The sequence below is a fragment of the Melospiza melodia genome, chromosome W, assembly GCF_035770615.1.
Source record: "Melospiza melodia melodia isolate bMelMel2 chromosome W, bMelMel2.pri, whole genome shotgun sequence".
Taxonomy (NCBI): domain Eukaryota; kingdom Metazoa; phylum Chordata; class Aves; order Passeriformes; family Passerellidae; genus Melospiza; species Melospiza melodia.
The window spans coordinates 58443688-58454438 of NC_086225.1; the positions used below are offsets into that span (position 1 = coordinate 58443688).

The window sequence follows — 10751 nt, forward strand, 5'->3', positions numbered from 1 at the left end:
GTGCAGTTGGTTTATCCTGGGAAGCCTTGGATTCCACTGGGACAACATTATATCCATGTTGAAGCTGGGGACACCGTGCACTGGGTGGACAATAAGGGACACCAGGTGACAGCCACATAAAATGCCTATGTCCTGTCTTAAACCACTGCTATCTCCTGCATTCCCAGCCTTTTCTCTCGCTCCACCAAAGCCACAGGCATCCCACAGCAGTGGGATATAGACCTCAGGCTGTGCTCTGGCCCAACTCCCACTGCAGGCAGAACTTCACTGATGCAAACCCTGCGAGCTCCTCGTGTTCCTGCTCTTCAAAGAGAGCTCCGTGCATGGAGAGCAGTAGGAAATAGCCCAGAGCAAGGACGGGGCTACAAAGACAGGATCTATTATTTATGAGGCACTTCAGTGAACTCGGGGCTTGGAGGCAGAGTGGGCTGGGGGGGCACCTTTGTGAGGGGAAAAATGGAGTTTGAAGAAACACTGAGAGTGATGCAGCATGCAGAGGTCGTGCTCATGAGAGACATCCCTGGGAATGCAAAAGGCTCTCTTGGAGTTCACATGGGATTTGCTCTGTGGTTTAGGGGGCAGTTTAATGACCCATGCTCCAAACACCAGGCTTTTAAAGAGCAAGGGGTCTTCTGAGCTGGCTCAGAGCATACACTGCCCAGCACAGGCTCCAACAGCTCCGTATGTGCCACCCGGGATCTACGGTGTCACAAGGAAATGGGAGCTGAGCATGCCGTGCACCCACCCAGACATGGGTCCCCAGCAGAGGCACAGGGTCCCCAGCAGAGGAACAGGGTCCCCAGCAGAAGAACAGGGTCTCCAACAGAGGAACAGGGTCCCCAGCAGAGGCACAGGGTCCCCAGTAAAAGCACAGGGTCCCCAGCAGTCTAGGCCCCCCATGGCCGAGCCATGCTCAGCCCTCATGCATATCTGGGGGGTCCGTGGGGCCCAGGGGGGTCCCTGTGGCTGCCAGACTGGGCCACACAAGGTTTTGGGGGTCACTTGGGCACCCCAAGGCAGGGGGAAGGGTGGTCTGGGCACCTTAGGGTTGCTGGGGGAGCATTGGGGATGTCAGGGTGGGCACACTGCGGGGGAACTGCTGCGGAGGAGACCCCGAGGCTGTTGGGGGGTACTGGGGCTTTTGAGGGCACACTGGGGGCGAGAACTGCTGTGGAAGACACCCCGGGGCGGTTGGGGGGTGCTGCGGCTTTCCGGGGGGCACTGGGGCTTTTGAGGGCACACTGGGGACGCTGAGGGGACACCTGGTGTCGGTGGTGGGCCCGCTGGGGCCGGGGGTGGCACAGGGCCTTGCCGGGCCTCGCTGGGCCTGCCGGGGGTCACGGGGGCGCCGGGCTGCGCACGAGGCCGTCCGGCCGCGGCGGCCGGGGGAGCGGGGGGGCCGTGCGGGGCCGTGCGGGCGCTCCCGGCTGCCATTTCACCGCCCCGTCCCTCCATTTTCCTGCGAGCGCGGCGGAGCCGGCCCGGCCCCGGCCCCGCCGCCGCCCCCAATGTAGCGGCGCGGCCGCCCCGCACCCGCCCAGCCGCGGGGCCGCCTCCGGCATGCGGAGCTGCAAGATGGTGCGGGTGGCCAGCGTGCTGGGGCTCGTCATGCTCAGCGTGGCGCTGCTCATCCTGTCCCTCATCAGCTACGTCTCGCTCAAGAAGGACAACATCTTCGGGGCGCCCCGCGCCGCCGGGCCCCGCATGTACATGTTCCACGCGGGATTCCGGTGAGGCGCGGCCCGCCATGGCGGCCCGGGCCCGGCCCGGCCGGGCAGCGAGGGGGGCGCGGAGCGGGGCCGGACGGCGCCGGGAGCGGCCACCGCAAGGGCCGGGCTGCGGGGAGGCGGGCGGGGGCACCGGCACGGCCACGGCACGGCCACGGCGCGGCGGCGGCGCCGGGCGCTCTCCGTGGTGCTGATGGCGGCGGCCGCGGGGGCGGGTCGGGCTCGGCCGGTAACGGGCTGCGGGTCTGTGGGGGTCTGTGTGTGTGGTTTGTGTGTGCACGTGTGCTGTGTGCTTGCGTGGGCGTCTCTGTGTCTGCGGGGGTGTCCTCATGGGTGCTGCACGCATGTCTCTATGTGTCTCCATGTGTGTGTGTGGGTGTCTCCATGTGTGTCGCCATGGCTGCGCACGGGTGTCTCCATGTGTGTGCATGAGTGTCTCCATGTATGTGCGTGGGTGTCCCCATGTCTATCCGTGGGTGTCTCCATGTGTGTGCCTCCATGTGTCCCCATGTGTGTGCATGGCTGCCTCTGTGTCTCCATGCATTCCTATGTCGGTGCATGGATGTCTCCATGTGTGTAAGTTGCTGTCTCTGTGTCTCCATGTGTCCCCATGCATGTGCATGAATGTCTCCATGTGTGTACATGACTGTCTCTGTGTCTCCATGTGTGTACATGTGTGTGCATGGCTGTCTCTGTGTCTCCATGTGTGTACATGTGTGTGCATGGGTATCTCTGTGTCTCCATGTGTTCCCATGTATGTACATGTATGTATCTCTGTGTCTCCACGTGTGTACATATGTGAAAATTGCTGTCTCTATGACTCCACGTGTCCCCATGTGTGTGCATGGGTATCTCTGTATCTCCATGTGTGTACGTGTGTGTGCATGGCTGTCTCTATGACTCCATGTGTCCCCATGTGTGTGCATGTTTTGGCGCCTGTGCCCACCTGCAGGTCTCAGTTCGCACTGAAGTTCCTGGACCCCTCGTTCGTGCCCCTCACCAACTCCCTGGGCCAAGAGCTGCAGGACAAGCCCTCCAAGTGGGTGTTCAACCGGAGCGCCTTTGCCCACCAGAGGTGAGCCAGCACCTGGGCACTGGCCGGCCCGGCCGTGCCCTTCCCAGCGGCATTAAGGGAATGCAGCACCCTGCTAAGCACTCTGGGCAGCTAAGGGAACGCAGCACCCTGCTAAGTCCTCCGAGCTCTCAGGAATTTGCCAGCGGCAAGAGACAAAGGCTGAACCAGAGCTTTCCCCCAGACACTTGCAGCTGTCCCGAAAGACTTGATTATTTCAGAGCAGGACACCAGGCTGCAACACACTTAGTTATTGTACTAGAACGTGACCCAGTTTCCTGGTGTGCAAGTGGAATTGTCATTACTCCAGGATAAATAGCAGTGGTTTAAGAGTGGAAGCATTTGGCCTGTAAAGCCATGAAAGGCTGTGCTCATGGAGGCCAGAGGCACACAGAGAAAGTTCCCAGCTGCTGGCAGTTCTGAGCAAGTGCAGTGCTGCTCTGCCTCCAGCTCCGCTCCAGCTGTGGGGGCAGGCACACAGCTTTGTGCTCTTTATACATACATCTATTTGCTGATTGCATATATTTAGCATTTCTGTAAAAGAAAATGAAACCATGTAGCCATTTAGGACAGCTACTGCCATGTTGGACTGTAATTTTGTCCTGCCAAATGCCTGCTGGTTTAGGGGCTGCCTGGTGGCTCTGCTCACATGTCCCACCTGCGGAGCAGGAATCTGGCTCTGTGGCCAGGCAGGATGGGGCTGCTGCACCCCTCAGCGCAGGGTTTGGGCTCTTCTCCTCCCTTCAGGCCACAGTCCAAGGACAGCAGGATGAGTACTGCCCTTGGCACTTAGTCCCATCTTTTCCCAGGATCTCCCAGGCTGTGTGACAGTGACAGTGGCCCCCCTCGGTGCTGCTCCATCCCTGGCACCAGCAGCTCCATAAGCCTGCTCCTGCGCTACCCCTTGGATGATTTTAGCTGATGCCTCAAGGAGCTGCCTTTGCACTTGTCCGTCAGCCAGAACCCATAATTAGGGCACCCAGTGGGACTCCATTAATGCTCAGACATTGGAGGATGTGAGCTGGAGGAATGGTTGTTTGTTTTCCATAAACATAAGTAAATAAAGTCCTATTCAGTTTCTAATTTTATGCCCTGCAAGGGAAATTCCCAAGCAGGGTTGGTTTTGTTTGCTTGGTAAGTATCCCTAATAACCCTCCTAAAAGTGCTGCTGTGCTTGCCCAAATATGAATTAAGGAATTATATTTGCATAGATGGAGACAGTGACTGTCGCTTGGTTTTGTGATTGGAAGCTTGTTAATGAAAACATAAATATAAATATATATAAATTGTCTCCTGTCAATTCAGTTGGATATCCTGGGTTTGTTTCACGTGCCTTGTGGCTGCACCAGGAATGAGAGGCACACAGAGTCCCAGCAGAAAGCTGTGCCCACCCTGTGTCACTGCCCAGACAGAGCGGTGCAGTGCTGGGTGGCTGTGGGGTTGTAATGGGAGCTGCACCCCTTGTCCTAAGCAGCCAATCCCATATTTTAATCCTGACACTATTTCAAGAGGCACAGGCACAGCCTGAGCTGGCATCAGTAGGGACCAGCCAGTAAATCCAAGTGGACCTAAAAGTGAGGAGCCAGCTCCCTCATTCCCATCTATTTATATTGATTTAAAAGCCACTGCACCATGTTGCTCAGGAAACTACTTCAGTACACTTTAAATTAAAAAAAGGAAAAACATAAGTCTAGGTGGCAAATAAATCCACTGAAAAAAGGGTAAATAGAGATCCTAGTTTTCTGCTATTTTGTTCTTGTTTTAGGCAAGAAATCCTTCAGCATGTTGACGTCATCAAAAACTTTTCTCTGATCAAGAGCAGCGTTCGGATCGGGCAGCTGATGCACTACGATTACTCCAGCCATAAGTATGTGTTTGCCATCAGCAACAACTTCAGGTCTCTGCTGCCTGACGTGTCTCCCATCATGAACAAGCACTACAACATCTGTGCTGTGGTCGGCAACAGCGGGATCCTGACCGGGAGCCAGTGCGGGCAGGAAATTGATAAATCGGATTTTGTCTTCCGCTGCAACTTTGCTCCGACCGAGGCTTTCCAGAAAGATGTTGGAAGGAAAACCAACCTTACCACCTTCAACCCCAGCATCCTGGAGAAGTATTACAACAACCTCTTGACCATTCAGGATCGCAACAACTTCTTTCTAAGTTTGAAAAAGCTCGACGGGGCCATCCTTTGGATCCCCGCTTTTTTCTTCCACACGTCGGCGACAGTCACAAGAACACTGGTTGACTTCTTTGTTGAGCACAGAGGGCAGCTAAAGGTCCAGCTGGCTTGGCCAGGAAATATCATGCAGCACGTTAACAGGTGGGTGGCCAAATACATCTGCTAACAATTTTCCCTCTCATGCCTGATGTGGGAGGCACATCTGGCTAGTCAGGAGCACTGCTTGCCAGAGCCACTGACGTTTTGTGGTTGCTTCAGAACAGCCTCCAGCTACTTCTGAGCAGCCTGAGTCTGAGTCCCCCTTGTTTTCCCAGGTACTGGCGGAACAAGCACCTGTCCCCGAAGCGGCTGAGCACAGGTATCCTCATGTACACCCTGGCCTCGGCCATCTGTGACGAGATCCACCTGTACGGGTTCTGGCCCTTCGCCTTCGACCCCAACACGCGGGAGGACCTCCCGTACCACTACTACGACAAGAAGGGAACCAAGTTCACCACCAAGTGGCAGGAGTCCCACCAGCTGCCTGCAGAGTTCCAGCTGCTCTACAGGATGCACGGTGAAGGACTGGCCAAACTCACCTTGTCGCATTGTGCCTAAGAACCTAAATCTTGAAGTGCCAAACAATTGTCTAAAAAAGTGCCCAAAACCAAATTAAACATTCTTCAGATAGAATTCTAAAAAGGAAACAAACCCACCCTAGAATATTTCCATAATTTAAAGATGCTTTTTAGCTACTGCTCATCCAAGGTTTCAGCATATTTAGCGGTGCAGAAGCTTTTATCATGTTCTGTGGATGCGATTTGTGCAGCTGCAAAGTTGAAACATTTTGCATTTCTAGATAAGCCACTCAGTATGTTTTAATATCTGTTCATATTTTAGCATTCTACTAAATACCCTAAATAATTTTATTGTTCCTTGCCATTAGAGCTAGAAATGCTACTTTTAAAAGGTTTTGCTTCTTTTGTATCTGTTGCTGTCAATAGCTCAGCGTTGCCGTGGCCGATGGAGAAAGCCACTCGGAATTCCAGCGCATTGTCACGCGCAAGCTCCTCAGTGTGGATCCTGATTTCCACCACTTGGGTATTTTCCTATTTACTGAATTTTACATTTTTTAAAGAATAACAAGAAGAAGGTCACAAAGTGGCTCATACCTTAGCTAGGTGTTTATATCACTCTTGGAATACTTCAGTGTTTTAATTCCTTTTCGGGACAGATCCTAGTCCAGACTAAACAGATGGAGGCATGTTCATTCCCATCCAGCTGATGCTATTCTGTCATTTGATTTTAAACTTAAACCACCACAATATACAGAATTAGGCTTCTCTGGAGACCTATTTGGTGAGAAAAGCCCCAAACCTCATCCCTCTGCTTGGGCAGGGACTGGCAGGATGGGCAAAAATGGAAGCCAGGTGCTGAGATTTTTAAAACCAGTTTTTGTAGGGAAGTGAGCAGAGCTGGAGTGTAGGGAAGAGGCAATGCCATGACAAAATTTCCCCATTTATGTCTGTAACTTACCAGTCAGCCAGCTGGAGCAGCGTCCCCCTTTCCCCATCACCAGCAGCACTCCGAGGCAGACAGGGCAGCTGCTTCCTTGGCACCACAGGAAATCCAGCTGTTTGGGGACAGGACAAACAATAGGGTCACTTACAGTTGGGGGGTGTTGGCCATTACGTCTCAGGATAAAGCCTGGGAAATAACTGGGTTTCTTATGAGTATGCTGGCAAGTATTTAACCATTTTTTACTGTTCTGAGTGAGAACTGACCCCACAATGACAGAAGATGCACAATCCAGTATTTAAAATGGCACAAGTTAATTTTCCTTAGCTTCTTTACCTGTGTTCAGACATAGGAGATGAGGAAGGAGATCTCCAGCACAGCACCCAAGCTGAGCAGCCCAGGCATGTCCTGGTGCCCACTGCAGCCAGGATGGGTATCCCCAACACCCCTGGGTGGATAAGGAGCTGGTGGCTTTCTCCTTCATTGGAAATACCTCACATTTCCCAGCTCATGGAGCCACAGTGGGGCAGTGGTGATGTCCCCCCAGTGCCAGCAAGGGCTGTGGGGTCACTGCCTCTGGGAGTGGTGGGGCTGGCAGTGACCAGGCACCACTGCAGGGACACTTCTCCACGTGCTGGAGCACACAGATGGTTTTGGCCCAAGCCAGAAATTGCACAGGGAAAGAAGAGCTCTGCTCTGGTCGTTACTGAAGGGCAGGAATGAATAATTTCTGCTATTGTTTCCTATGGAGCTGTACAACAGCCGTGCTGGTCACTGAGGCCCATGTAAAGCAGTGCCCAGCAACTCCAATCCTAAAGGCAAAGAGCCCACGGGGGCAGAAGGGTCACCCCAAACCCTGAGTGACCCTTCTTGGCCTCTCTAAATGCCAGATATTTTTATCAAGAGGCCTTTTACCAGTTTCCTGTGGGGACCCATCACTTCTCCTCAGCAAATTAAAGAAATGAGAGCTATTATCATTATACTGGCATGAAAGCGGGGAGCAGTGTGCTCCATACAGTTCTGGAACGTCCCGTGGTCCTGGAGAGGGGCAGAACCCCCTGCCAGTCCTGGCGTCACCACCAGAACTTTCCAAAAGCACAAAGAGGCACCAAATGCAGAGAAGGAAGCACAAAACTGACTGCAAATATTTGGAAATGGGAATACAGAAAAATTATTGACAGAACGCCATATTACATCATTGATTTTTAAGCAAAAGCATCGATGCTCCAGACCCACATTGAACATTTCAGAATCATTGATTTTAATGGGGACTTCTGCCCCGTGATCGATGGCACAGCACAGCCCAAAGTAAATTGCTTCTTAGTATCAATATTCTTTTGCCCAAGCTTGTGCAAGGTGGAAAACCATCTCAAAGTGCACAGCTTTTGTTCTGCCAGGTGGGCTCTGAGGGACAGGTGAGGATGGCAGGGGATGGACAAGACAGTGGCTGAGGAGGAGAGGCTCTTTGGGACTGCCTCTCTCCAGCACAAATGCCTTTGCATTAATAAAAAAGCATCTTTATTATTTATTGAATAGTTATTGACAAGGTGCTGGGGGCTGCCCTCCTCGCTCAGGACAGCCAGTGGCCCCTGCAAGTGGCATCACCTTCCCTCTCTTTGGCCCCAAACCTTCCTGCATGAATTGCTGATGGTTCAGGGAGAACTCTCCTTCCCATGACTGAATGTCTAGACAAGCCAACAGAGCTAATGCAGCGTGATCAATACCTGTAAGTACAAAACATTTGAGGCTCCAAAATCCAGACAAGTCCTCCTGAGCAGCCCCCTCTGTTGGGAGACCCTGCTTGGCCCTGGGCTGCCAGGACAGTGTCCAGTGGCAGCCACATTCCTCTCCAGCCCCTTTGCCAAGGGTGTACATAGGACTGGGAATACATGTTCCCTCTCTTCTTTCATACATCTTGGCTCTCTGTTTTTGTTGCTTGCATCTCCTTGGTGAATGGTAGCAAGGCAGATGAAAACAGGCATTTGGCTACCAGGTTTAGTTGTAACACTAAGCCAAAAAGCAAGAGATTGTGAAACAGAGCTAACTGTGAATGGAGGCTGCAAAAACAGGGCAAATAGGAAAAAGCAGGTTTTCTGTAAATTAATGTGTCTTTATTTCAATGGCTCTACAGTTCGATGCCTGATGGAGTTGTTTTCGATAAAAAATAAAAACACAAAAAAAAAAAAGAAAAAAAATGCCATAATTGTAATAAAGGTTTCATTAGTAAGGGCCATACTAAAAGCATCGTTTATTTTTCAATGGCTGATGTTCATAAAGGGCCAGGGCACCTTTCAGGCGAGTGGTGGGAAGGACGCTGCAAGCGGATCTGCTCCAGCCCCATGACCACGGAGAGCCTTGGGACAGGGGCTGAGGGCTGGCGCCAGGCTGTGTGTGTCCCCAGGGCTGGCACCAGGCTCTGTGAGTCCCCAGGCTGTGTGTGTCCCCAGCCCAGGCTGGAGCACAGCACTTGGTGCCCTGGCTCCCCTCGGCACGAGCATCGGGGCTCGGGAGCTCTCAGTGTGATCCTGTGGTGAGATGTGCCTGCAGCATTGACTCATGTGCCATAACCTGATATTGAATGCATTGTTTTTAAATAAAATGGTTTCTTGTGCATTGGGAGTCTGTAAAACTCCACTGCCTCTGCTTCTTCCTTATTATTATTTCCCAAACTGCTCAGGGCCACTGATAGGTTTTACTGGAAAACTTCACCAGAGGAGTTGCCAAAAGTGTTGCTTAATGCTGCCTATATTTAATTATGCAGTGCAACAGGCTTGGTGTCATGGATCAAATTCTGCACTCCTGTGAAATAGGTGAAGATAAAAAGTGTGGGAATGTGGGCAGTGATTGGCTCAGGGTATTTGCTCATTAAGGTGAAATACATCCCCAGGAACATTTTACAGCCCATTGCTGTTTCTTGTTCCAGGTGCCCTGCTGCTGGCTCCAGCACTGCACTGCCCTCACTGGCAGGAATTCTGCCGTGTGCTTTTAGGAGCTCACGTGAACTGCCAGGACCGAGTCCCCCAGGCTGGCAGGCACAGGAGCAGAGCCATGCCAGATGCTCTGTCTGTGCTGTGTCCCACCACTAACACCCACTACAGCCCATACATTTATCCTTGAGACCATTCTGGCAGAGAGGCAGGGATCTATAGTCCTATAACCCAATTTGGGGATGGGGATGGCATAGGAAAAATCCTTTCCTTCCTCTCCCGCTGGTAAATGTGAGGAAGGCTCTGCTGGCCATGGGTGCTGGGGCTGGAGGGTGCCAGTGGCCAGCATGCTTGAGCCCCCTGCCCCATGTCCAGCCCTGTCCTGAGGGGCTGCAGCTGCTCGCTCTGCAGAGAACGGGCTTGTGACAGCAGTTTCAAAATGCCAAAGAAAACACTTGCAACGTTTGTTTGAAAGCAGGTGAAAATGACACCTGCAGGCCCTGGCCAGCTGCTTTAGAGGAGAGCTCTCTGTGCCTGTGCCGTGTCCTGCACTGAGGTGTCACCCTGGAGTCACCCTTTCCTGCATGGTTTGGGTCAGGTGCGGGTGCTGCAGGACACTACAGAAAACCCCAGAGAACAAAAGAGGAGAGGAATTAAATTTCATATTCCCAGGGGAGCCACAGCCCAAACCAGAGGGATGCTGGGCAAGAAAGCTCAGCCAGGCCGGGTCACTCCCCAGGTTTGTCCCAGCCTGCCATCCCTGGCCACCCCACCGCTGCCTCTTGGGGGGAGCAAGGACACCGGCGGTGGCAGGGGAGGCTGGCTGCAGGCAGACAGGAGAAGGGAAGCTAACAAAGAAACCCCCTCCTCCCTCCCCCAGGAGCAGGGACAGCCTCTGGCAAAGGCAGCCATGCAGGCAGGGAACGCTGTCCCGCTGGGCAGCCCCAGCTCGCTGGGCTGGAAGCAGCAGCAGCCCCCCGGCCCCCCGGCACCGCTCCTGCCCACCGTGCCCAGCTGCCAGCTCGGCTGCACCTTGTCCCGCCTGTGTGACAAAGGACACCCGGCACCCTCCTGCCTCCGGGGGCAGGCACTGCCCGTCAGATCGGACCCTCGGCTGCAGCTGCACCACGCAGGGATGTTTACACCTTGATTCCCAGGAAGGTTTTGAAATTGACTTGGAAAGACACCAGACTTAGACACTACGGTGTGTAACAAAACATCCTCAGGGGACACAGCCATCGGGTGCAGGTTTGGAAAGAAAAAGTCAAAGACCTGATGAATTTGTTGGAGAAGGAGAAGGCAAGGCGAGAGGAAAAGAGTGGAAAAGAGAGGAAAGGGGAGGGCAC

General features: G+C 53.3%; 1 protein-coding gene across 1 annotated transcript; it reads left to right on the top strand.

Moving 5' to 3' along the window:
- Window positions 1–1528: 1528 nt before the first annotated feature.
- ST8SIA3 (ST8 alpha-N-acetyl-neuraminide alpha-2,8-sialyltransferase 3) lies at window positions 1529–9107 on the top strand. Its single transcript, XM_063179506.1, has 4 exons — window positions 1529–1730; window positions 2680–2802; window positions 4565–5122; window positions 5296–9107. The coding sequence occupies exons 1-4, from the start codon at window positions 1561–1563 to the stop codon at window positions 5576–5578; spliced, it is 1134 nt and encodes a 377-aa protein (XP_063035576.1). The 5' UTR covers window positions 1529–1560; the 3' UTR covers window positions 5579–9107.
- Window positions 9108–10751: the final 1644 nt, after the last annotated feature.

Coding starts and splice junctions, on each gene's coding strand:
- ST8SIA3 (XM_063179506.1), top strand. CDS start 1,561: ATGCGGAGCTGCAAGATGGTGCGGGTGGCCAGCGTGCTGGGGCTCGTC. Junction 1,731..2,679: donor ATGTTCCACGCGGGATTCCG/GTGAGGCGCGGC, acceptor GCCCACCTGCAG/GTCTCAGTTCGCACTGAAGT. Junction 2,803..4,564: donor AGCGCCTTTGCCCACCAGAG/GTGAGCCAGCAC, acceptor TTCTTGTTTTAG/GCAAGAAATCCTTCAGCATG.